General features: G+C 39.9%; 1 protein-coding gene across 3 annotated transcripts in view; it reads right to left on the reverse strand.

The window, feature by feature from the left end:
* The window catches only part of SLIT3 (slit guidance ligand 3), a 465,006-nt gene that overhangs the window by 198,467 nt on the left and 239,779 nt on the right, over nucleotides 1–26,760 (reverse strand). For all 3 annotated transcript variants that reach the window (XM_088173839.1, XM_088173838.1, XM_088173840.1), the window contains one exon: nucleotides 5,761–5,832. In XM_088173839.1, the coding sequence (XP_088029965.1) occupies nucleotides 5,761–5,832 (72 nt within the window). The remainder of the gene's footprint in view (nucleotides 1–5,760; nucleotides 5,833–26,760) is intronic.

Raw genomic sequence — 26,760 nt, forward strand, 5'->3', positions numbered from 1 at the left:
ATAATTTGATTTTCTGTGAGACAAGCTCAACATAGAAAACTGTGGATACTCCTAGAAATGCCAAACTCCTTGTTTTCACCTAATTTCACCAAGCAGGTACATACTTCAATTATTCATACACTGCTAGTGGTTACTTCCTTTCATTACTTTTTATTACATGCATAATTTTTTTTTCATGTTGACCGATGAAGTAAGTAAAGATTTTAAATTGCTTTTATTAATTTACATACATTTGAGGTAATATACACCCTCGGATAAAAAAACAACCCCAAACAAACCAACAAAACAAATCCAAAAAAGCCCCAAAATCCAAACCACAAAAAGCATAAACCAAAACCAGTAATCATTTAATTTCACTGTACTCAAGTATAAGTAAACTAGCTATGCACATCATTTGACAAAGAATTCTCATTTTCATTACTGTATTTAGGCATTTTGCTATCAGTTATAGGAACATGATTTACAGAGTTCAAATTTGATCCTGATTGCCTCAACCAACCATAATTTCCAGCAAAATAGAGGAGGAAATCACATTTGTGTGACATTTTCAGGCTTTCATTAAGCAATGACATCTCATATATTTAGAATTATGTCACGACTTTCGCTCCTTGTCTCTCCAGGTTGTGAGAGCAAATAAAGATCTATCTACTCAAGACATGCCTAGAATAGTATTTTACGAATAAGTAAAACTGACTATATAACTGAGTGCTCAGCATTTAGAGGCAACCCTAGGAACAATTAAATCCTAGTATACCACATAATATTGATTCATGTTCAGAAAAGTTCTCAGAAGTTTGCTATGACAAAAGGCAGTGTGCATTATAAGCACACTCATCCACAACATCTCTATTTGAAATTGTACAGACTAAACCTTTTATGAAAAAATCGTTTACAACAGGAACATATTGAATGCAAACAAGGACAGCAGGAATAAATGCTTGCAATGCCTGGATGTGGCAGACAATGCACAGAACTGCAGGCCAGGCTGGTGTGACAGACCAGCTGTGTCCCACTGGACACAGCTCGGGGCCGAATCGGAGCTCAAAAACACCAGCACAGCCCTTACAGATCTGTGGTTTTGTGGGTTTGTCATGGAGCAGGAAAAAGAGCGTGGCAGAAATACTTGGACAGAAAAGGTTCTGCATACAAACACTGGCAGAACAATTTAAATTTCTCTCGTTACTTTAATTTTAAGATTTTGGGAAAGGAAAAGTGATGCATTTTCTTTACCTTTATTACACTTTTCTTTACGCTATGCAATCAGAAGAAATCATCTTTTTAATATAATGTATTTAGGACTCATTTGGAACTGAAGTCACAAATATTTGGATGACTATACTTGCACTTCTTCATTATTACTTTAGGATGAATTGGCACGATGTTTCACACTAAGGCACCCAAAGTGGACGGGTGGATCCCCGAGCGCGTGCGGCCACGGACTCAGCGGCAACCAGAGCTCATTGATTCCAAAAGAAGTGAAACTCACGAGGGAGGATTTTCAGCCTCAGCCATATGATATGAAAGACACACAATTAATGTGGCTAACAACAAACAAACCCCAAAATCATTCTGTACAGCAAGAACCCGCTTGCCTTCTTTAACAGAATACTACCCACCGACCTCCTAGGATGAGCTCTTGGTATGATAAAATCTTATGAAACAAATAGAATGTGTTCAAGCTCTGGACCCTCTGGCTATCATTATAAAGCAAGAGAAAAACAGCTTTTACAATATAAAAAAAAGGAAAATACTCCACCTAAGTTGTCAACAGTGACTCATAATTCTTTCTGTGCTGTCCACACAGTACAGCTCCCATGCCACCGCACAGTTTTCCAGTTATCCCAGAGAGAGAAAACAATGACAAATAAATTAATGGGCTTTCTGCTAAACTGAGTTCTGTTTCTTACTGAGAAAAATGGTTCAGCCCTCCCAGCCTAATGATAATAGTATGCTCAGGCACTCAATATTACCAGTTTATCCAGTTTGAGCCTGTTGAACCATCTTGAAATTAATTTCTTTTATTCATGTGTCCTGAGAGACTGGGGGTGAAACTCTGAACCCTAGACATGTTTTATCTCATATCCTTCATAGTTTTGGGCATTTGGAAATAAAACCATGGACTAATTTCTAACCTACAAAGCATATGAACAGCATATTGTCACACAATAAGGAATAGTGGCTGATTATTTTGAAAACTAAACTGGGTTTTTAGTTTGGTTTTGAGGTTTTTTTAATAACCTTTAATCATACTTACAGCTACAGTAATAGATATTTCTCAATAATACTGTTATTGCCAGATATTGCCATAGGACGTAAGTAAAAATGAAGCAGAGCAGAGACCTTCTCCTGCTAAAAAATCTTCAATTAGCAAAGGTTTCTCACCAATTTTCTTCAACTTTTCTGCGCATTTCTATGCCAACAAGTCATAAGACAGTTAATAACCTTTTCCACTCATTTATGAATACATGCTCACTTTGCATTTTATTGCTGTTTCAATTATTGCATACACTTTTCTAAGTCTTGGAATGCAAGACCAAACCCACTGAAATACGTTTTATCATCTTATAGAAAGGAGGACACAGGAATTATGTCAGCAAGAAAAAATTCCTATTTTATCAACAGATAGAAACCAAACCCTTCATGGGAATCTGTTCAGAAAATCTGAGCCAAGCATGAACAAAACCAGCCCCAATGCAGAACTACCAGGACAAGATGTTTAAGTCCATCCATTCTGCAGGTCATTTCTCAGACATTATTTTCAACTTGCTGCACAGGCAAAGACAATCAAGAGAAGGCATCAAAGCATTTTATACTCAACATTTTTGCATCTTTTAACCCAAACCTCAGAGTCAGCAGTAGAACTTGGCACCTGCTTTAGGGTCTACGTGTGTCAGGCCATAAAATCAGTGACAGTTTTTGTGGCATTGGAACACAGAGGCTCCTGAACACACAAGTGACCAAGAGCACGCTTGTGTTGGGAGCCACATTCCACACCCTGGGCTGCTCCAAGCTGCAGCTGAACTTCACAACTCCCTGCACCACGCCAGGTTCTCAAATTAGGCACAAATTTCAGTCTTGCTTTCATCTCTGCCTCTGTGCTATTAGCTGGTATGGGAACATATTTATAACACAAAACAAGAAAATGAGAACAGTAAATGAAAACAACTTGTTGATAAGAAGAAATAAGTCACGCACTCTGCATTTTGAAGGATAACTGAAAAAAAACTCTTCTCTTCCTACAGCTACTGAACCACCAAGCTCCTTGCAGTCATGGCTTTTGAGGAGCTCAAGGTGAATGAAACGTGCTACCAACCCAGAAACCAAAGTGTTTCTAATGAAAGTATTCTTAGTTCATTTTTTGAGCAAAGTCCTGCCCCGATTTATAGACAAAATTTAGAATTTTGTAGACAGGTCGTGTGTGAGGAGAAAAGTGCAGGACTGGAAACAATGAGTATCAGAAAGGTCACAAGATTTCAGTAAGATAAAGAAGAAATAAATTATTTGGCACTCTAGCAAACTGTTCAAACAGATAATTAGAATTTTTTTTGCAAGAATCATTGATTATTTTCTACATACTGCATTATATGTTAAAATACATCTGCATAAAATACACAGTGGGTCTGAAATGCTGAAATTTAATGTTCTTTGATGGTTCAGATAGCTTCAAATTTTAACATTTATGACTGTTTTACCACTAAAGATACTATAATCTCTGGGGCACTTAGCAAATTAATTTTGATAGATTAAATTCTCAGACTTTCTTTGAAGAAAAACATGGGGAAAAAATCAGATTATGTTGGAAGTAGAAAACGTGTATTTTGTGACTGCAAGAAAAAAAGTTTAGAAATAGATACTATCAATCTGTTTTCTCATCTTTTAGAATTAATATTGATTTTGTTCCTGTAGCAGTGTGTCTGTGCTGAAAATTAAAAATGCACTGAAGAAGTGATTATGATCTATTTCATACATCCTCATCTAATCTTCTCCCATCCACAAATAAATGGCACAGAAGTAACCAATTAAAAACAGAGAGGTAAATAAACTAATTGAGCATTTACTACATCCTGGGGAGAAGGAATGCATTCCTAGCAACTTCTGCAGAGTGTGCAGAACTCAGTATATTACAAAAAAGGTCTCCATTTATTGTACAGCCTATTTAGTGAATGCTATAGCACAGTCTGCTGTCAGTGGAGGACTGATTCACTCTCTGCAGATACAGAAAATCAGCCCATAAAAAAAAAAAAAAAAAAAAGCCAGTTTTAGAGGAGTTTGTTTCTTTTCCCTTTCTTCTTTTCTTTCACCACACAGTAGACTTTTCAATCTGACAGACAAGTAAAATTTTATAGTGGTAACACATTACTTTTCCTGAAAAGTGCTATCACTACAGAATTCAAACAGTACTCTTGATAACGTAAGTTCCCAGATAAGAAACTCTGCAGAAACCTTCTGCTGGCTCAATATTAGCAATACATTCTATCTGACCAACATCAGGGTCCCAGCCTGGGGGACAGGGGGCCAGAGGGTCCGTGACAGACACGGCCACCACCAGGTCCCTCAGCTTGTGCTGACACGGAGGGCAGAACTGCTTCGAGCATCGGTACGAGCTGGACCCAGCCCTTGGGAAGAAGCCTGGGCATGATGAGAGGGGTTCAGACCCGTGTGCTGAGTGGCACTGGGCTGCCTGTGCCACCCCACTGCTCTGCCTCCTCTCAGGAGCCCAGGGCGTGACTCTGCTCAGTCTCCAGGTGCCAGCAGGCTGAGGCAGGTGCTTATTTTATCCACCTACCACTTGCTGTTTCATCCCATGTAATTTAAGGGCAAGCTCTGCAGCAGCCTGGGCAGGCCTTCCCTGCTGAAGGAAGGTGTGCACTGGGTCAGGGCTGCTCTCCCATTAACTCACGGTGGATGACGAGGGTTGTTTGAATTTTGGAGAGGTCGCCTGTCCTTCCCACCCTCCTCCATTTCGGCTCAGAATTCTGTGCTTTCACGAGTACTGACACTCAGCTTTGCAGGATTAACTTTCAGGTGACAGGGAAAGCTTTATAGCAGCTCATATTGTGAAAACCTATTCTGGAAAAGGTCTTTAAGTGAATAAGTTACTATTAGTAATGAGCAAATTACCTGCTCAGATACCAAGTTCAGGGTAATACTGGATTTACATTACAATGACAGCGCTCTAAATCTAACGTGCTGCTTCTCTGGTAGAGTCAGCTTTCACTGTCAAAACCTTTTTTTCAGTCTGTGCTGCAGCTTTAACAGCCTATGTGTAAAGTTTGTGGTACATGAAGAGCACAACGTGGTGTTATTTCAGCCCTCAGAGAAGGATCCTCCCCAAAAGCCAATGACTGCACTGAACAAGCCTGCCAAGCGCCCGTCTCTCCTCCCTCTCACATACCAAACACCTTTGAAACAGCTTTTGTCTAGGGCAGCGGTCACGTATCAGGCGATATTGTTCCCCATGAACCTGTTAGCCATGCAGTGCTCGGCACCGGGCAGGATTCCGGCTGCGGATCGCACGGCGGACACGCTCGGAAAGCCGCCGAGCCCCGTGTGCTGCACGCAGCAGCGAGCACGGCGGGCTCCGCGCTCCCCACGAGCGGCAGCGCTCCCGGAGCCTATTGTGGTTTAATGAGCGAAGCCGGCAGCCCGGGGGAAGTGTGAGATTGCACCTGCCGGGCTGGGCAGCCCCCAGAGCCGCCAGCACCGCAGCGCGGGGACAGCCACCCCCCCACCGCCCCGGCACGGCACCAAGTCACTCACAGGATCTCCAGGTCGCGCAGGGCTCGGAAGGCTCCATCTTCGATGCAGCTGATCTGGTTGTTGTCCAGTTGCCTGCAGAAAGGAAGGGAGAGGGTGAAGGCTGGCTCGGAGCGCCAGGTTGGGGCTTCCCCGTCAGCGAGGTGTCCCTCCACCCCCTGGCAGCGCCTGCTCAGCTGCCACGCTGCTCGGGCTGCTCGCGGCTGTCTGACAGCAATGCACGCTCCCGCACACTGAAGCCTGTCAGGTCTCAGTAAATATTAATTGCGCCTTTTTTTTTTTTTTTTTTTTTTTTTTACCTTTTTTTTTTTTTTTAAAGGCAGAAGGGAGTAATTTCATTACATTAGGGCATCCAATCCATTATGAGCTTTTACCGTCATGTCACTGAAACAATTTCATTAAGCTAAAGGCCTGTAAATCATTGGAGGTCACTGGGCTGCCCTCCGTGACCTCCCAGAATGCCGTTTTTTCTTTTACTGGAAGTTGGAGTCCTCTGTCCTGACAGTACTAAATCTTCAGGCTTTATCTACCCAAGAGCTGTGAGAGTGCATAGGGAATATACCAATTCCAAATTAGACTCAACTAATCTAATTTTATAGTCTTTTTATTATTCTAAGCACCAAATGTCTGTGGTGGTTCGATGCCTCTCTGCATTGTTACTGGTCCCATCTGGTAGCCCTTTCTATTGAAAGATTTCTGACTAAATACAGATTCTGTCTAACTGCATCAGGAAGAGCAATCCAGTGACAAAAAGCATTATACACATGTACACTTAAAACACTATTTTGCTTCAAAACGTGTAATTTAATATTTGGATGGCGGAGTTCTCTCATTTGTCTCCCTGTATGCGCATGATTTAAATGTATTTTGCAATATATGTGGATACAGCAAGACAGCTACATCTGTCTCCTCTGCTTAAAAGAATTAAAGTTGCAATTTAAAATTCAGTGATTACATTTTCTGACATCTGATCCCTTAAATTTTACACTTAAAGAAATAAAATTACATATCTAGTCACATGCAAGTAAAATATCTGCATTTCATGAAAAAATAGATGCAAGCTCCTGACTTTTATCTGTTACTGCCCTTTGGACAGCATAAACTTTGGATTTGGTGAGGTAGAGACTTTTTGTACTATGTGGGTAAAGTATCTTGACTAAAGATACAAAGATTACACTGTAGTTTCTGATTTTTATTAAAAAAATATATATGTGCAACTATAGCAAATGTATTACGTCCATATATAGTATGGTTGTATAGTTTCACCAACTACTTTCCAATGATTCGCTGCATCTAATTTTTCGTCTAAACAGACATTTGCAGCAATTTTCTTATTTTACAACAATAAAGCACAAACAGAGCAAACACAATCTTTATGAATCCCTCTAAAGACTGAGTTTGATCTGCTAACATTGAGCATCCTGGCTATGTACATCTTTGACAACCATGGGAAACTCACCCTTTGTGATGTAGTCTGTATCAATGAACATTGTCATTTTTATGAGTGAAAGTACAGGAAAACCCACACACACTCTAAAGTCTACTAAAAACCTTAGGAACCATAAAGCCCCAGCTAAGGTTTCTCGAAGCATTCGCTAAATTTGGAGAACTTTGTGATTTTGGCAAAACTTCAGCAATGTCTCCAGTACTGACAGACACCGGGGTGTACAATCCTCCCAAAGGGATTCTTCTGTGTGTAGGAGTTCATGACCAGCATATATACATATCAGGGTAAATATGTATAAATATGTATACATACATATTTATGTTCTGTTTTTCTGACCACCTGTGAAAGATCCTAAAACCTTTCTGGTTTTGACTGCTGAGAAGACTTGTCCTGATATCCCTGTTTAATTGACAAAAGGTTGTTGCTCAAACAGAAAGGGTGGTGCATTTTGAAGAGGAATAAACTTCAAATGGTTAAATACAGTGCTGTCTGCATGATTAAGTATTTTGCAGTTAGCTTTATTAAACAGAAGGTTGGCAGATACTAACATGATGAGGAGAAAGGAGCTCAACTTGACAATCATCTCCTTCTTCTACGGGAAGCACTATATATTGTGCGATCTTTATTGGAGTTATACTATGATATTGATTTTTCTGCCAAATACACTAAAATAAGCAAATAAACCCACAGTGTGCTACTCTCAAAACCTCCTGATTGAAGGGATTCCTTGGTGGGTATTGTTTTTTTTAAAAAGCCTGCTACTCTCATAGATTGATTTTTGTTGAAAAAGCATAATGACCATTTTAATCATATTTCCACAGGTCCAGTCATGCCACTGCCAAGAACCACATTTAGTCTGTGTGATCGATGTGCAGGATCACAGCAAGGGAAACCTCTCAATGCTCAGAAGACACACACTTAGCAGGACTATCAGTAAATAGGGAACATATTCATTAGTGATACACCCTGCTTCTGTGGCCCATGAACCGATTCCTCACAGCCTCTGGGGTGAGACTCACATGTTTAATGCTCCTTTGTCACAGAGCTCGTGTCTCCTGGTATCTGTCACCCAACACATTCACATCTGCATTGAAATATGAGAATTTCTTCTCAAAAGGAAAAGAACTGCTAGTTATCTTGAAATTAGGTTTTAAGACCCTCTGCCTCTCTATTTATTTCTCCGTGTGTAAAGATGGAAATCCTATTTCTCTGCATCTGTACAGCACCCTGGTGAGCGGTTCAGTCAAGACGAGAAATTTGAGAGTTTAAATCTAAATGTCTTCCTTCCAAGACAAAGTGATAACTTTTGGGAAAAGTTTAAGTAAAGTATTACAGAAAGACAAGGTGTTCAAGCACATGTTTTTATGCTTGTGAAGACAAAACAAACTCCCTGTGATGTGGACTAGCAGCCAACTCACACACTCAGTGTGTGCAGGCTGTGCATGCAGCTCCTCAAAGGGCCAAACAGACATCCATAACATTTGTTGAGAAAAACATCTTACTTGGATAAAATTACCCATATGCAGAGAAGGTAAAATTTCAACTTGAAAAAAAAAAAAAAGGGAAAAAACTCCCATATTTCAGAACAGGTAGAACCTACATTTCCCAGAGGAACATTGTGACACTGCTCCCATCTCTCCATTGCTGCATTCTGAACAGGGCACTGGGGCACACGGAGCACAGGTCAGCTACCTGAGACACACCTCACCTGCTCCAGGATTACAGGTGAATTTTTAAAAATGGTCTTGGGCTGCAGGAGCCTTGATTCTGATTTAAATTCCACCTCTATTTGTCAGCACTCATAACCTTTCTGGAAAATCTTTTCCTCGAGATTACAAATCGGTTGTTATGCATGTAGTGGTGCAGTGTACTGGTGGTAAAAGGTCAGACAACACCAACTCAGATTTAAGAGGCAATTTTAAGAATACGTGGACTTTTCATACCTGCATTTACTCTGCCTTTTGAAGGAATACAGCACTAGGCTCAGAGTTCATCTAAACCTACCTAGTGATTTGACTGCCTCTGACCAAAAAACGTTGTCACAGAGAAATACTGAGCTGCTGAAGGATGAATGAAACCACAGTAACTGAGCTGTGTGACACTTTCAGATTTTGCTGAGTTCCATAGATACCTAACTTTGAATTGAGCCGAAGTGTTTGAGTGAAATGGTGAATCTCTCATGCATTAGACACAAAGCACTGAAGCTGAGCAGATCCAGACCCTGGAGCTGGGCTGGGGGAGGTTGTCGGAACACGTCAGTGAGCTGAGATCCCAGGCTGGGACACCCAAAGCTCCCCTGAGATTGAGTTTTCCACCCTGACCCCACCCAGGAGGCTCCAGGGATCCCAGATCTCCATGACAGGCAATTAGCAACCAGACAATGCCAAGAGATAAAAACAGCAATTCCAGAAGACCTCAGAGAACAGAGCAAAGCACTCAAGCAAGAAAAATATTGAATGGGCAAATGGGATTTAGGTGGAGTGTGACACAGACAAATGCTTAGGAACAATCCAAGAATTTATAAAAGTCTTCGGAGGAAAAGACATCTTTCATGTGGCAGAGCTATAATACATAAAACCATATGTATTACTGTAATTTGGCTCTAATGTGGACTCAGTAACTACTCTCAGTTTTTATTGAAAAGCAGGAAAATTATGTGACTGCATTATATGCAACGGATGGATAAAACTTAAAATTGATGTTCTAAAGGAAAAAAAAAAACCAACTTAGACACAAATCACCTTTATAAGAAATGAGAAATAACGCTGCATCCTAACAGATTTGTATCACAGGAGAATCTATGGCTTGGCTAAAATGCCACTTTACATGTTTAAAACTCCTTTTCCCTGATAGAGTGTAACTGGCTTATTCATTTAGACTGGTGCATTATCCATCATAAATAAGAGTTAAATTTCAAATACTATTTAGAAGGAATAGGAGTTTACAAGGTTGATATTTTTTTGCCATTTGAAATAATCCTTTAAATACCAAGCCTGGAAAGTTTTGCTCACAACAATAAGGAATATTTAATTTTCAAATGCATTTGGAAGATAAAAAATCCCCATCAAAAAGCTGATATAATTTTATCATGTTACTAGCTTTAAGATTATTTTTAAAACTAAAACTATTCTAAAACAGTAAAGAATTGAATTCATGCACGGTGAAATTTACCAAAACTGAAATAATCTACTTTTTTATTAACATTTAAAAATTACTGTTTAAAACCCCCCATTTGTATTACTAGCAAGACTTCCTCACAGCACACCAACTATCTGAGGGATTTCAGCATTTTTTGTGCAATTAGCCACACTCACATTCACAAAGAAGAAGCCCTTCAAGCATCAACATTTAACAATAATGGACTTTATAACCACTGTTTTGTACTTTGTTCATTAAAGGATTTTTTTTTCCATTTTCAAACACTACCAAGGCCACTGCAGAGCTCAAGTGCAAATCTGTTTTTTAATTATACTGTGACAGTAGTTAAATTACTATAACCTTTTCCTGTATTTTGCCCAAAATCTAGTTAAATATTTAAATAAAAGCCAGTATTAATTAGTACTGTAATATAGATTGTTCAAATTTCTTTCTCAAATTTCACATTTAGCATAAAAACCCCCAGTGTTATAATAGTTGCATATTTAAGGTTTGCTGTTACTGAGATAAAATTTCTGTACTACTCTTATAGATACTATCTACACCTGCAGGAGCCATTTCCTCATTAAGGAAAGATTTGCATTTTTTAAGCAGATGTATCTATGTTAAAGGTATTGCATCACCAAAATATTTAAAGGAATTTCAATCGTGATTTTACAGGAAGGTAAATGCACTGTAAATCATTATAGAAACATTTTTAGAAAAGAATTAATTTTGTTATTTATATCTCCAAAAGAACCTCTGTTTGGACAATATTTTTCCCATCCATTTCCTTTTTCATTTTGTTTCTAACACAGACTTGCTGGTTCTATGTCATCCCTGTCCTGTAAAGTTTGCACATTTAAGTTCTTCCATAACCTGTAAGAATTAGAGAGCCACTCTATAACATTTATTGCCTTTACATAACTTCAAGAATATTACAATATCTAAGGAAAGTGACACCAAAACATACATTTAAAATTTCTCACATGCCAAACTAAAGTCTTTATCCATGTATTAATAAGGAAGCCCAAATAAATGAGGAAAAATGGTGCTTTGAGGTAATAATAATTTTAATTAAATTGAAATAATATGAAGTTCTTTCAAAGTAGCTTTTAACGCATTTCCCCCTTTTTACTCTTTATTTATGCTTCATTAAAATCACTCTAAGAGCTTGCTTATATTAGAACATTAAAAGCTTGATACAACTGTTATGATCAAGCTGAAGTCTCACTCTGAGATTTTTACAAGTGTTCCAAAATTCCCCCCCCTTTTTTTTTATTTCCCAAGGTTTTGCCAAAGCTGTGGTTGAGGCTTTGTGCAGAAACAGCTCATCTGCCTGAAATAATTGGGCAGTCACATTCTCTGTCTTCAGTTTTCATACCCAACCTGTGCTGCCAGGTTGTTAAATTCAAGGAGGGAGGAATATCTGATTTGAAGGGGACGTTACTTATGAAAAATTATTCTGCACACTATTCAAAATTACTAAGTATTTACTCTGAGTATTCGTATTACATTAACTCACAAATCAAAATGCTGCTGTCACAAAATAACCAAAATATCAGCTTAAAGCAAAACTTGTGTGGCAAACGAACATGGAGACTCTTCCTGCTGCAAGGACAAATACACACAAACACGAGATTTCCTTTCAGTATCAGGTGCTTTAGAACATTTTTTTTCTCCTTTTTTTAACTCTCTCTGGTTGCTGATGTAACAAATAGTGCATACCAAGCACAGAAATGGCTGTCTCCATAGCAATTGGGGCAGGTTTTGCCGTTTCCCTAGTTACTCTTGACTGATAACCATCTGTTGTTCTCCTCTGCCATAGCCCCAAAGGGGAAAAGGGGAAGAAAAGAGGAAGATAAAATGGGTGTTTGAGAAAATGAAAGTTACTTACTTTCATTTGTGTGGTGTTTTTTACAGTTTTAGAAGGTTTGCACTTATTTACATTTTTATGTTATAGTCAGTTGACAAGTGTGAAATACCACACGTAAAGGAAACTTCTAGTTCAGAATGTTACTAACCAGTGACCTTATTAATAGGAAATCATACTAGGGAATCAGATTAGGAATATTAATAAGAAATCATATCATTAGGGACACTATTATGAAACTGGAAAATCTGAAAACTAGATACCTGCATAGAAAAAATACACAGTTGTTTAAACTAAATAAGGAGCAGACATTTGTGATGTGCCGAGAGCACGGGGCGGAGGAGGTGCAGGTGCTTCCATCCACCCAACCCAGCTGCTGCAGGTGGAACAGGAGCTGCTGCCTTCCAGCCCTGGCCTCTGCTCATCTGGGGCTGTTGTTGTTTCCATCCCAGCCCGAGCCCTTCCCTCCTCTCGGGTGTTTGTGGCCGGGAAGGGAGGCACAGGCACGGGGAGGCTGCAGGCTCTGGCTGCCCTTGCCCCATCCCCAGCCCAGGAGAGCAGCACCACTGAGCCTCACCCGGAATTTGTGCTCTGTGAGCAAGGGCAGTGCTCATGCACCACCATGGCATCACTTCGGTGGAATTAACAGCACAGAAGTCACGCTCATTTCCAAGGCAAGACAAACAAGCCCCCATAGGCGAGCTCTGACTGCCCATCAATACGGCAGCATCAACTGGGATTCGGGGTTTCTCCTAAAATCATTCCGTGTGTGTGTGTCCTGTGCTGTAACAAATTCATTACAGAACCAAAACTTTAAAAAGAAAGCATTCTTTAGAAAGAAAGCATGCTCCATCCGTTCCTATTAAAAAGTGTATCAGCTGTCAGTTGTCAAAGACAGACAAAATTTGTTTGGAGCCATTAGCATTTTTAAAATGGGCTCAGTAGAACAGAGGGCTGTAAAAAACTCTGCAGTGTGACACAGGGCAGGGTTGGTGCTCTGCTGGTTCTTGGATGAATGTTCTGGACGTGGGTGACATTCCTGCTGCCCTGAGGACACCACTGCAGGTTGCCCTGCTCCTGCCCCTGAGCCCAGCCCATGCCAGCTCACCCTGAGATTGTTTCACAGGGACACTCAGCAAAAACCATCTTAGTTCTGGTGATGTTCATTGCTGACACATTTTTATGTTTAAAAACTTACAAAGCTCAGGTTTGAGAGGAAAATTAAGGCTCTCCTGCCTTTGAGAAGCTTGGATTTGACCAGCAGACATGAAAATGTAGTGGGGCACGGAGGCTGTGGCAGACAGGGAAGGGCAATGTGCCCAGGGCAAAGCCCAGAAGTTCCTGTTTTTTACATGGTTAGGGGGATGACAGAGCAAAAGGAAATCTGGACATTCGATCTCCAGACATCTGTCCCCTCTGAAACCCCATATCACATTAGATTAATGCTATGACCTGCAGCCATACAATGACTTGTGATATGTTCTGCTAGCTCTTAGGACAAAAATTAGGAGTAAGCAATACCAAACCACTAAATATTGGGAGTATATGGCAGGGTGTCTGCCTTGTTGCATGGCTGGTAAATTTGGGCAAAACAGTTGACTCCTTTGGTAACTCTTTTTCTATTGTAATTAGAAAATTAATAATAAAAACTTATGGACAATATCCAATTAACAGCTTGCAATTATAAATGGTAGTTTCTAATAATACACCAATAAGTTTTCAATCAAAGCCTGTTTTATCAGACTGTTTTTTAAAAAACAAAAAATGGCCAGCTAAAGCTGGAGAAGGAATCACAGTTCCAAATATCTTCACATCCCATTTTGGATTGGGCAGCTTTTTTCAACATGGTCCTACTCAGTTCTTCAACCAACTCCCACAGCCACTGGAGAACAGTTAACAAGTTATGTATATCAACATGCTGCATTAATTTTAAATCATTCTGACAGGGGTTTCCAGCACTCACAGGCTCAGAAGCTTTTCTAAGAGCTTCCACATCAGGCCATTTCATCTTTAACATAGTTGTGGGTTCCTATTTTAGGATGAATAAATGGTATCTCCAGATGAAAAGCAGGGTTGGAAGGTGTGCTTCCAGGATTTTGCTTTGTTTTACCCTTTTTCTTCTATACTGATCAGGCAACAGCAGCTTGGTATTGAGACATGGAATTTATCCCCTTCTTGTAATTTCTGTTGTAAAACTGGCCACTGACAAACTCACCAACAACAAAAAAAATTACTTTAAGACAAGGAGCCATTTGGCTTAATTGCAGTTCTGTGTTGTTCACTGATGACCTGCCTGGGTATTATCAGAGGTTTGGTTTTTAACACAAAAATGCTCCTAATGACATGCAGCTCCAAATTCTGACTCCTAATCGTTTCTCTGCTTTGCTGGTTTATTTCTCAGGCCAGCTGAGGAAGAGCAGCAGCCACAAGAACCTCACATAACTACAGCCCTGTGCTGTTGCCCTCTTACTGATACAAAACAGGGCTGGCAACAGGGACCGTAACAACCTTTGAAATTTGTTTTCCAGTGGTTACTTCAATGCATATGCAAAGCCCTGATCCTGTGATTTTAAGTGTTTATATTTGCCATTTCTTAGCATCACATCCCATTTTGCAAGTCAGAGCTGTGGCTGACCTGTAATCAGTTGTAGATAAGAGCATGGGTGAGTTTAGATGAATCAGTGCTAAGGGTGAGAGAGACACATTGGAATTCAGCCTGAACCTCACAAGCCTTTAAGGCACTTACATCAAACTTCATTTTTCACTACTCAAGGCAATGAATTCAAGTTCCCCATCCAGAATCCCACTGGAATTACTTTTATAGTCTGACTCTGTACCTCATTGCTGCAAATTTGCTTGTTCTCCGACATGATTTCAAACAAATAAGTTAACATAATATGTTCTTTGGGTTACTGCATTACCTGCTTATGCTACAAAAGCTGTAATGAAAGGGTGAAATCTTGCTGTGTGATTTTATATGCTGATTTATATTTGTACTAAGTTTATAAAAATAGTATTCTGCACTTTCCTGAGCACTCCGTGTGCTTATATATGTAATGTAGGTAGTTACATGTACATGTATTTATATATGAGCAAGCAAATAACAATTCCTTTAGACTAAGGAGAGTGGCAAAGGGCTCCAATAAGCACTAAAATCTACTGTTCTGTTACATACAATACAGTCTCTCATGCAAGAGTCCTGAGCAGGCCAGCCAGCAGCTGATTCCTCATTATCTCCATTCCCGAGGTCTGCTCATAGACATGGAGTGTTTGCTGGGCAGTCGAACACGAACTTGATGACCTATTCTTCTTCCCTGAGTAGCTGTCCATAAACAGATTAATCATCCAATGACATATTTCTGAAGATGTCACATTAGCTCTGCCTCTGAGACTTGTGTTCCCCTCTGCCACCACACTCCTTTGTCTACACCAGGTCTAGAACGTTTCCCAAACTCACCTGTGCTGTCAGTGAAACACCTGCACCTAACAAATTAAAGTCTAAAACACTTAAAAGGAACTAATCACAACATGAAGTGTTTGGAAAGAATAACCAGTTCCTAAAATAAAATCTTTAAGAAAAGTAAAACAAAAGAAAACCCCAAAAATATTGTAGGAACCAAAGTAAGTAAGTTACCTGATAGATTAATTGGGAATCAAAACCAATGTTCTTCTTGGTTATCTAGGCACTTAGTAATTACCTCAGTTTTAAATTTTTTGAAAAGTGCTCTGGAATTAACAGCAAACTGGATCACAGTTGACAAAAAAAGCCATTTTGCTTTACTGTTTTCAAGGCAGCCAAATTCACATCATCTGTGAAATGTTTGTCACCCGGGGTAAGGACAGCAATCCATCCTGCAGATTTATGTTTACAAGCACTTGGGAACAAATGTTCTATTTGAACGCCCATATGAACCATAAGCACCCAATATGTTTGGATGACTACATTCAGTTTTTGTTAGCAGATCTTCAACTTCCCAAACAATGTTTTACCAAATCAATGTGGCACTGCCACGTACCCTTCAGAAACATGGCACGGAGCATATGTGACAGCTCTTGTGCATATTCACCAGGGAGTTTCTTTCCACCTACATGTAACCATAGGTCTGCTGCTTTTAATTCATAAAAACAAATGGCATCCATCTATTTTTGGCATTGATGGGATGGCTGTAGCATGAGTCCCTCACCCTTTAAAACATTTATGCCTCCTCCCCAGAGCTGTCAGCAGCCCCATAAGGATTTATAAAATTTCACAAACTGAACTCATCTTTTCCAGTTCCACTAACCTACATCATTTCCAAATTAAAATGTTCTTCTCTGGCCTTGGGACAGGTGTAATACTAATGTAAAACATGGAGGAGGGAGAGTTTATATCAAAAGGGCTGAATGAAGTACCAGAGATAATTGCTGATGTTTTTATGGCTACAAAGTTCCTTTACAAAGATATAGGTAAAGGACGGATAACAGCACTGGTGTTTTACTGGGCTTGAAAGGAAAAATGTCATCAAAACCCTACTGATATATCCTCACAAAAGCTTAATTTTTGGGGAGAACTGAAAAGCAGGCTGCAGGTGCTGAGGTCTTTCAGCTTTCCTTGTGATTGCCAATCTCCTAAACTGCTGGGCAAGGAATAACTTGACCCAGGAGCTGAAACATCACAGTGCAGAAACCCAAATACCAAGGGACAACCATGATCTCCAAATCAACAGGCACTGCAAGAACAGGAGGACAGGTCACCTCCGAAGGGATTTATTCCATCTTGCAGGAGATCTGAGTGACTTAAAACGCTGTACTTATCTACAAAGGCAGGACTTGTAGTGAATGTAAGTATGAAAGAATTATTTCATCAAAAACTGGTAAAAACAGCATCCTGAGATAACTGCATGCCCAATTTAAAAACAAAAAGATGGATAGAAGATGGCTTACTGTTAGACATATGGTTAGTATTATTAAATAATTTTTGCACTTCTGATATCAACAGAAAATATTGTAGACACAGGTTTATGTACAAAATTTCCAGGAAGTTACAGACCTCAATATTCTTCTCTGCAAAATGTACTTTTAAATTTTTTTAAAGACAATTATTTCCTTTGAAAATCATTAAAACAACCTTCAAGTCATCCTAGACACTGCGATTTCTTAAATATAAATGCTTACATGTCTAAACTGTTCATTCACATTTACTCATTAGTCACTGAATAAGGATTCTACAAGCCTTACAAACTGGAAACCACGATCAAAGAATCTTAAAAATTAACTTATCCAGATGACTTTGAAATTTCCTTGCTAGGTGGTGTATATTTTATGAGTATTTTTTCCTGACATTAGTCCATAAATACATTCATACAGAGACATCTGCTTCCTCTGCCAGCATTGTCATGACAAAAAGGAGGCCATGTGCAAGAAAACTTGTACTCCCAGGTAGGATTAGGCAGCAAGTTTGGATCACAAGAGCCCACCAATTACCTCACCTGACCCTTTAGACAAAACCTCAAAAACCTAATTCATACTGAGACGTGACAGCACTGAAATAAAAAGACCAGAAAAAAGCACTGCCCCAATTTTTTTCTTTCTTGCAATCAAAGCAACAAATTTTTTTGTAAGTAGGTAAAGAGGATACCTGAACAATTGGCTTCACAGGACATTTCTCCCATCCTTCTCAGTCACTGTCCTGACAGCGCTGCTTATTGCCCAACTTATTGTGAAGGGCTGGCTGCTCCCCCTCCCCGCCTGATCATTAACCCTTAATTATGTTTTCAGCTGCTCCTCAGGAAGGGAGAGCACCACATCTCTGAAAAGCAGCGAGAGCTGCAGGCAGAGAGCTAAAAACCAAACTAAAAATCCACCCCCAATAACAACAACCCCCTGCTCAAATGGTTCAGATAATTGTGAGTCCCCCTTACTCAGTGAATTATTTCAGGCAAACCACTTGACCTCTTTGCAGCAGTCATCTTCCCTCTAAGACTGGGTTTAAAAGCAGGACCTAATCAATAGCTGTTGCTGCATATGACCCGAGTTAAAGCATATAAATTAAATACTAAATAAAGTAGGTTCAAGGGTGAAACTCCCATACAAGGCTACTGAAGGGTCACACGAAAAAAAGGGGGAAAAAGTCAGTCTGATTTCTACAGCTAATTTTCACACCAGAAAGCTAAATTTCCCACCCCATGCCACAAAAAGCCATTTTTAATGTGCATGAGAGAGCCCTGTTCTGCTGCCCTGAGAGGCAGGCTGGATGGCAGCAAGAACTGCTTATGGACATCTCAATGCAAATCATCTGCCTTAAGATTTTCATCACTGTTTTATACAGCTCATTATCTCTTCAAATGAGTTAAATTCTAGGTTTTGGGTTGGGGGTTTTCTGAAGGTTTTTTTTTGAAAAGCACCACTCTGTATTCTAGCATTAAAGTATAATGACTGCTGTATAAGCAACGTGTGATTGTCAGGATATTGATGCAGAATTTATATAGGAAAATAATATTGATTGTTCATTCATGAAACTCTACTGTTCCTTCAAATAAAAAATTCCAAAATCCTTGCTTTCTCTAGTGAAACAAGAGAAAGGAAGAAGAATCCTAAGTGTGAAAATGCACCTTGGACAAGCTGTGTGTGTACATTACCACAGTGCTACTGTGCTGCTCAATGAGTTGGAAAAATAACTCCAAAAAGAGCTTTAAAAAACCCACAAAAGACTGGAGCAGAGGTTACTTCCACATGAAGATGGAATTCTTTCATTCGTTTCTTTGACATTTATGGGACTACCAAAGGGTAAACAAAAGGAAAATTAGATCCCACAGGCCTTTGGTAGGAAAACAAAAAGTAGAGGGAAATGATATTCAGCAGCAGAAATCAGCTGTACAAATGAGACCATCATCTCACAGCCTTTTCCACTGCTGCTGTCTCCACTCACCCTGTGTCATCTGGTCTGAAACAAAAGGGGTTTTATTCTTGCCTACCTCAAAACTATTATACTAAAGCCATTCTCAGATTTGCACCTAGATAATCAACTTTATTTCTATTAATCTCATAACAGATATCTGAGTGCTGAGAATTCCCTCTGTGCTTTGCTCAGATTTAGATACTTACTTTATACAGGAAGAAATCACTGCAGATCCAAGCAAGAACCACTAGTGTTTTAAAAAACACCAGTTTATTTTAATTTTAAAAAATGAAGCAAGGATCCTCCATAGAATCTTCTTAATATCCATGTAGGATTTACATGACCTGAGCTTCTTTTGAGGAAATTTTCAAGTGATGCTGCAATTGAGCTGTTTAAAAGGACTGTATAACATCCCTTGCTGTACAAACACAGTGGGCTAATGTTCATATAAAAACAATTTGTGATGAAAAAACTCTACAATACATTTATTCCACTACAGTTTAATATTTTTCTTTCAAGGCATATCAATTTTGTATTGAATTGAATTGCAGGTGGCTTTGTTTTTCTACACTTTTATCTCATGGAGCCACCCAACTGCAGGATAGCAAAGTGATGGAACAGACTGAATCACTGAATGAGAAATGTAATCATTCCCTTCTGGGCTCTAAATGTGGCAAGAAGCTGCACAGGCTTGTTTTAAATAGGCAGGTCTGCTCTCACACAGAAAGCTGCAGCTGAGTTGAGGGCTTGGGTCAAGAAAAAAGCTGCAGCTGAGTTAAGAGCTGGGGTCAAAAGCAGGGGAACATCCATCTCATTTTGTGGTCGAGAAGAGTGGTGCAGGAAATCTGGTCCCCCAATCTATTACTGAAATTAATTTTTGAGTCTAAGTCATTGCCTTCTGGGAAAACAAGGAACCATTTACTTACCTGTTTTGCATAGTGTTTGCATCACTTTTTAAAATGAAGTTAGATTTAAAATAGTAATTGTGTTATCCAGAAAAAGTGATGCAGTATTAATTAAGAACTCAAGAAGTTTTATTTATACAATCACAAAATGGCTTGGGTTGGAAGGGACCTTAAAGATCACCTAGTTCCATCTCCCCTGCCATGGGCAGGGACATCTTAAAAAGTACAGCAAATCCAGGCACATTGTTACCTATTTTCAAAATGAAATATCAGAATTTAATCCCAGTGAAATGGAAAAACAACTGGAGAGCCCAGAAACTCAGTGTCCCTGCCTTGAAAGCCAAAAACAAAGTGTCTCTTCAAAACAACTGAGCAGGACATGAGCAATCCTGCAGACCATCTCCTCTGGGAGATCTCCATGGGCACGGAGCTGGTGCTGCCAGGCCATTCCCAGCACAGCCTGGCACTGCCAGGGATCCAGCAGGCTCTGCCCAAACCCACTCCAAAAACCTCTTTCTCTCCAGTAACAGACATTAGTCACACTGACTGAAGAGCTGAAGCCGAACACAGGGGGAGAGAAATGAAGAGTGAAAAAAAAGACAACTCAAGCTGTGGTTTTAACTTTGTCCAGCTGGGAAGGTCAAGTAAAAAAGGCAAACTTGGTTCTGCTGGTGGACAGTGTTTACAACCCCCCTTTCTCCATGGAGTCTGCACTAAAATGATATTGCTGTGCTGTTTTGGCTAGAGACTGCACATGCTGACCCCTCCGTGGCCAGCACAGCACCAGAATAATTTCATACAAAAGGTTTGCATTAAATGTAATGAAGCAAATGACAAAATCAATAAACCTGGAATGGTGTGGCTATCATAAAAATGATGTAAATTCAGAGTTCACTCTGCTTATGAAGCTATTTAGATTCATAATTAAAACCAGTACTATCTTTTTTTTAGAATAAAACTTCCTTTTGACAATCACAGATGAATGCTACAGGAAATCTTCAACAAATGTATTCAAAATTAAGGCATGGCACAAAGACAGCATAAATTATACAAAGATAAACTGTAGGCATAGGTTAGCCTAAACACGTACGTAATAATGAAAATTTGATTTTCATACTTTTTCAACTGATGTCACATCCCATTTTAATCAAGTTTTATATCAAAAGGACAGTAAGAATACCATATAGCCTGTTTTTAAATCAAGGTATTTTCTGGAGTTTGTTTCTGTCAGAGAGACTCTTGTAAGTCTATTAAAACAGAAAAGAGCCAAATCTGCTATTCATTACTCTCCATACAAAGGCAGTGCTGCAGCATGGGTGCTGCATCAAAATGTATCTGTGCTTCATTAGGATAAAAGAATAACGAGCCCAGAAAGCAGCGAGCAGAGCTCAGCGAAATAAGTAAGCAGATAAGTAATCTCTGGAAATAGCAATAGTCACCCTGACTTTTTGTAGCAGATTTCAAACCCCAGATAATGGGTCCCATTCAGGATTAGGGATGTGGTTTTCTTTTATCAAACTCTGGACCTGGAGCTTGTGATCTTGTTTAAAAAATTCCACCCATGCCCCATTTAGGTAAGTGAGTTATATACAATTTAAATCTCCAGACTCCTGGATTTTACCTAATCAAAGAGAAATTGTAAAAGTGACCGTCAAGCCCGAGGTTCTGGCACACAAAGACTGGACTTTTTCAGTCTCCTGTGCAAAGGATTCCCATCCCTGTGTCAGTTGTGTCATGCTCCTGATGGGACACAGCACATCCATGTCCCTCTTCAAACCCCACTCTCAGGCTGGAGAAGGCAATAAATTATGCAAGACCAAAGCATAGGAAAGATCAGAACAGAATTTGAAGTAGATGGAAAGGATGACTTAGGCCTGTGTGGGATACTTCATTTTTCTTGTCATCAGCATTAGTACTTGACCATACGAACAATTTAAGTGCAGTGTTTCAATAATGCATGAAATAAATTTTCAGAAAAGGAGAAAGCAATTGGTATTGATGTTTGTCTTACTTCTACAAGAAATATTAAAAAAATCTGTGGTTTGTCCAAAAATTAGTACTAAACCCAATATATACTGCAGTGGACATCCAGAATACAGAAACTGAGTAAATCAGAATTATGAATAACCTTATTATGGAGGTAGACAGCTCTGATTAGCTCAGAAAAATGAAAATTTAAAAAATATTAAATGCCACCAAACATATATATCCTCCACTATTAAATACTATTGGCTTATGTACTTCTATTTTGTAAGCAGAACACACTTAAGAGATATTTCAGCTTTTTATTTATCTGACATTTTACTCAGGGGAAAAAAAGCCCTTACAGTGAAGAAATCTGTTCCTCAGGAGTGATGGTTCAGCTTTTAATAAGTTGTCAGTGACAGATCCCTTGTGGCCAGTTGAGCCCACAACTACAGACATCCATGAAAACAAACACTTCCTGAAATGCAAGTGGACACGAGAACAGAGCACACACCCACTCTACTTATTGCAGATGTTTTCATTCAAAAAATAAAAAAAAAAATAAAAAAATCAGTGGCACATTTTCAATCTGTGCAATCAATCTTACATGAAGTACAAGTCACAGTTTAGCACATTCAACAGATTTAAAATCATGCTGTGCTGGTTTGTCCACCTGGTGTTTCATTTATTAGTGAGGGACATGAGAAAGGGGATTACATAAACTCAAATGTGTTTAAAAAATACAAGTATGGTCTGATCACACTACCAAACGTGGCACAGGTTTAAATATTTCATGGAATGGTTTTGGGGTTACCCAGTGTTAACCACGTGTGCTGCAGACTTTGCAGGTTGTTAATCTGCACATGTCCATTCCATTGCTCCCTGATCCACATGGGACATCCCAGGCTGCTGGGGAAAAATGCAAGAGCATTCTCATTAACAGCCCTTCTCCTAAAACACAGGAATATCCTGAAGGCTGGGACTAAACCCTCCAGTTGACCATGTGAACCACAGGATCACACAATCAGTTTGGGGTGGAAGGGACTAAAGACCATCCTATTCCACCCCATTCCATGGGCAGGGACACCTTCCACTATCCCAGGCTTTTCCAAGCCCCATCCAACCTGGTCTTGGACATTTCCAAGGATGGAGCAGCCACAGCTTCTCTGGGCACCCTGTGCCAGGCCTCACCACCCTCACAGGAAGAATCTCTCCCTAATATCCAACCTAAACCTGCTCTCTGTCAGTTTAAAGTCGTTCCCCATTGTCCTCTCCCTTCATGCCCTTCTAAAGCGTCCCCTGAAGGGCTGACAAAACACTAATGCCAAGCATTTACAAAAATGCACTATCAAGCCTGAAACTGGCTCACTCACTAGCAAGATCACTGCTGAGCTGGCATCTCTTTGCATCAGTGCACCTTGCAAAAATCCTTTGAAACTATCTTGTCAAGAAGGTAATTCTGAACAATGACTATTCCTTATGATGTCAAAAAAGACACACAGAAGTTAGGGGCTGCAAAAACACTTAAACACCACAGTATTTTATGAAAATTCAAAAAAACTTCCAGACAGCAGCGTTATTCAGCACAGTTACTCAGAAGGCACTGCCTCTGTGCAGTATATTCCAGAAAGCTGCAGAATTAGCTTTTTATTCCAGACCCCTTGCTCACCCTCGGCCATCCTGCGTGAAACTTCTGCAAGGGAAGGGATACAAGGACAAGACACAGATAAGGCACAGATCCTGTGCCCAGGATCCTGTGCTCCCACAAACCATCAGGAAGACACTGATGATGAATACATCATCTCTTCAATGCAGCACAGAGAGGAAAAAAGGCTCTGCCAATTCACTGGAGGCAGAGAAAGAAGTGTGATTAAAAGAATGCAGTTTCTGAATAAAATGTCAAGTTTTCATCCCCATGTTCCTAACAGGCTTTCCCTTGGCTGTGGTGCAGCAGCTGTGACATTCCTGATGGAAACAGAGAGAGCAGGAAGGCACCTCCAGCTGGGACAAACAAAAACACAATTCCTCCCTACACCTTCCTGCCTGTCCTAAGCCAGTCTGCACAGCATTTCGGCTCTCTTGCTTTCTTCTCTTATTTTTACTATAAGTCAGTCAAGAGAAGCTATTCAGAAAGATCAGGGCAGGTAGATTTTAGAGACTAGTGATCCAGAACAGAATAGAATAAAAAAACAAACTCGGTGACCTCAGGCAGGGAAGCAGCAGCTCCCTGAGAGGGAACTTCGAGGGAGCCCCTGCAGGGCTGGGCCACAACTCTCAAGAGAGCAGTGAAACAACAGCGTCACCCTTCTGTGTCACTTGATGTGCTGGCCCTGTGTGTGTGGCTGAGGATGCCAAGAAAGAAGCACTTCTGTCTCACAAAATGTCCTCTGCTACAACTCTGAGTCTCTGTCTATGTTTGGCCAGCTCCACACATCTCACCTTAAGCGTTGTGTGGGGAACATGCGTGTGCATTCCAATCAATCATATCCTTTTAATGAGTTAATTGTGAAATACATGCTTTTTGCATTTATTATAAGGGGTAGAACAGATGGCAAAAGCTCAAACTAATGTATTCATAAAATTAACTGACGCTGCAGGTGGTGTTTCTCCATGGAAGGTGGTAAGTTGGTAACTTGTTATTTTAATGTTATAATAATGCTGCATGACAATGACATTTCTAGGAAAGCAAATGTGATGGCCACAGAGATCTCTCTTGAATTCATTATGGTCACTATCACAATGAAGACCAATTACAGGAGATAGAAAGGAATACACTGTTGGAATACATTGAGTGCAGTGTGAATTTATGGACAAGGAGGAGGAAAATTATTTACAAATTTGTACAGTTGAAGTAATGTGATCTTTTTGCCCCCTAAAGAGTGCAAAAGGCTTGTCTCCAATGATTATTCCAAATAGCTCTTTCCATGCCTCTGACCTGTTCAGCCAGCTCTTTGTCAAAACAACCTGAAATCTGTTCCATAATAGAAATATATCCTTTCCTTAAGTTTTTATGTATTCCTATTTAAAATATACTGAGCTTTTCATGCACACTATCAAATATAGATACATACTATTCAGTCCATTGGGAGATACAAAAGCAAATAGATAACCCAACATGTGATAATCGATTCTCCTCTAGGCATTTCTTTGCTTTTATTCGAGGCCAACCACTGGCTTCAGAAGGCTTATTCCAGATTTTACACTAAAAGAATGGAAAATCTGCCCAACTGTTTATCTTCCTCCTTTTGTTTTATTTTACTGCAAACTGCAAGAGTAACACTGAATACTGCACACAAATGGCAAGAAACTGCAGCCAGGAATTTCAGAGGGCTCTGGATAATAGCTTCCCTGGAGAACCCAGACTAAAGGAGTTATGTTTTGTAGTGCAACATTTCATGAAGATCTACTGCATATTTATGTATGGCAAATAACTCACAATCACTTGCTTTCTTCTAGTGAAATGGCTACACACAAATCAACCATTATTTGCTTTATTCATTAGTTTATTCATTAGTTTAACTTGACAGGTATGTTTAATTATTCCTATGGCTGAATGGCAGAAGCTACAAATAATACTCTGAAAAGCTGGCTCTGATGGTTAAGAAAAATTATGTAGGAACATTTTAATATTTTGTGTAGGTGAATGCAAAATACCTCTCAATGTAAAGAGTAAGTTCAGCTTTTTCCAAAACCTGAATGTGCAATTGAGATGTTTAATTTTTGAAGAAGTTCCATGGATTGATGCTAATAGTAGATGCATGCAGAAAAAGTAACAGAATCTTCCAGGAAAAACCATTTAACAAACAAGGATCTGAAACTAATAAGTACAACAATATTTTACAGTACTTACAGAGCTCTGATTTTCCACACTGCAGAGGTAATTTAACCACTAGGAAAATAAATGTGTACTGACTTGCAGAAGTGTTAAACATTACATATGTGCTGATGCATTTCTGTATTTTTAAAAACATAAATCTAAATGCTTCATTTATTCCTCCACAAGAACCTTTAGGGCTATCAAGGAGAATATTACCCACAATTTGCCAAGTGGCCCCAGGATGCAGGGAAAGCCTCTTGCAAGGCCAGTGACAGGAGCTATTATCTCAGGTGAGGCGAAGAAGTGTTCAGATAGAAATGCAATGAGCCTGTATTATCATGACACATTACCTGTTCACTTCTTTCTGCTAACGTTTCTTTTTTCTGTTAACTTTTTTTTTTTCTTTTCCTGAGTCCCAGTGCTACAGAATCTTATAGCCAAAGCCTATGAGAGATAAAAGGCAGGGGCTGAGCATGGATGGAACTGAGTTCCAGTGAATCAAGAACAAGAAACTGCAGCAGCCTGTGACAGAAAAAGCAGTGCCTGTGTCATTCTGTGTGGCCCCAGCTGTGCGTGGTGCTCACACAGGGTGGCTGCTTGCTCAGGGTGGCTCCCCCTCTGCCCTGCTGCTCTGTCATTCTGCCCTGCATCCAACACTGCACATGGATTCCTGTTTTGCATTCCTTGGCTGGGAGATGTTCGTCAACTCATCCAATGGTTTTGGTTGGGAAGGATCATAAAGATCATCTTGTTGCACTCCCTGCCATGGGCAGGGACACCTTCCACTATCCCAGGGTGCCCCAAGCCCTGTCCAGCCTGGCCTGGAACACCTCCAGGGATCCAGGGGCAGCCACAGCCGCTCTGGGCAGCCTGTGCCAGGGCTCCCCACCCTCACAGGGAGGAATTTCTTCCTAACATCAAGCTCTGTATATCCCTGCACTGGGATCCTGGCTGCCCTCAGTAAGGTGGGCTGAACAACTGCAG

The sequence above is a fragment of the Sturnus vulgaris genome, chromosome 15 (assembly GCF_052056855.1).
Source record: "Sturnus vulgaris isolate bStuVul1 chromosome 15, bStuVul1.hap1, whole genome shotgun sequence".
Classification (NCBI taxonomy): Eukaryota; Metazoa; Chordata; class Aves; order Passeriformes; family Sturnidae; genus Sturnus; species Sturnus vulgaris.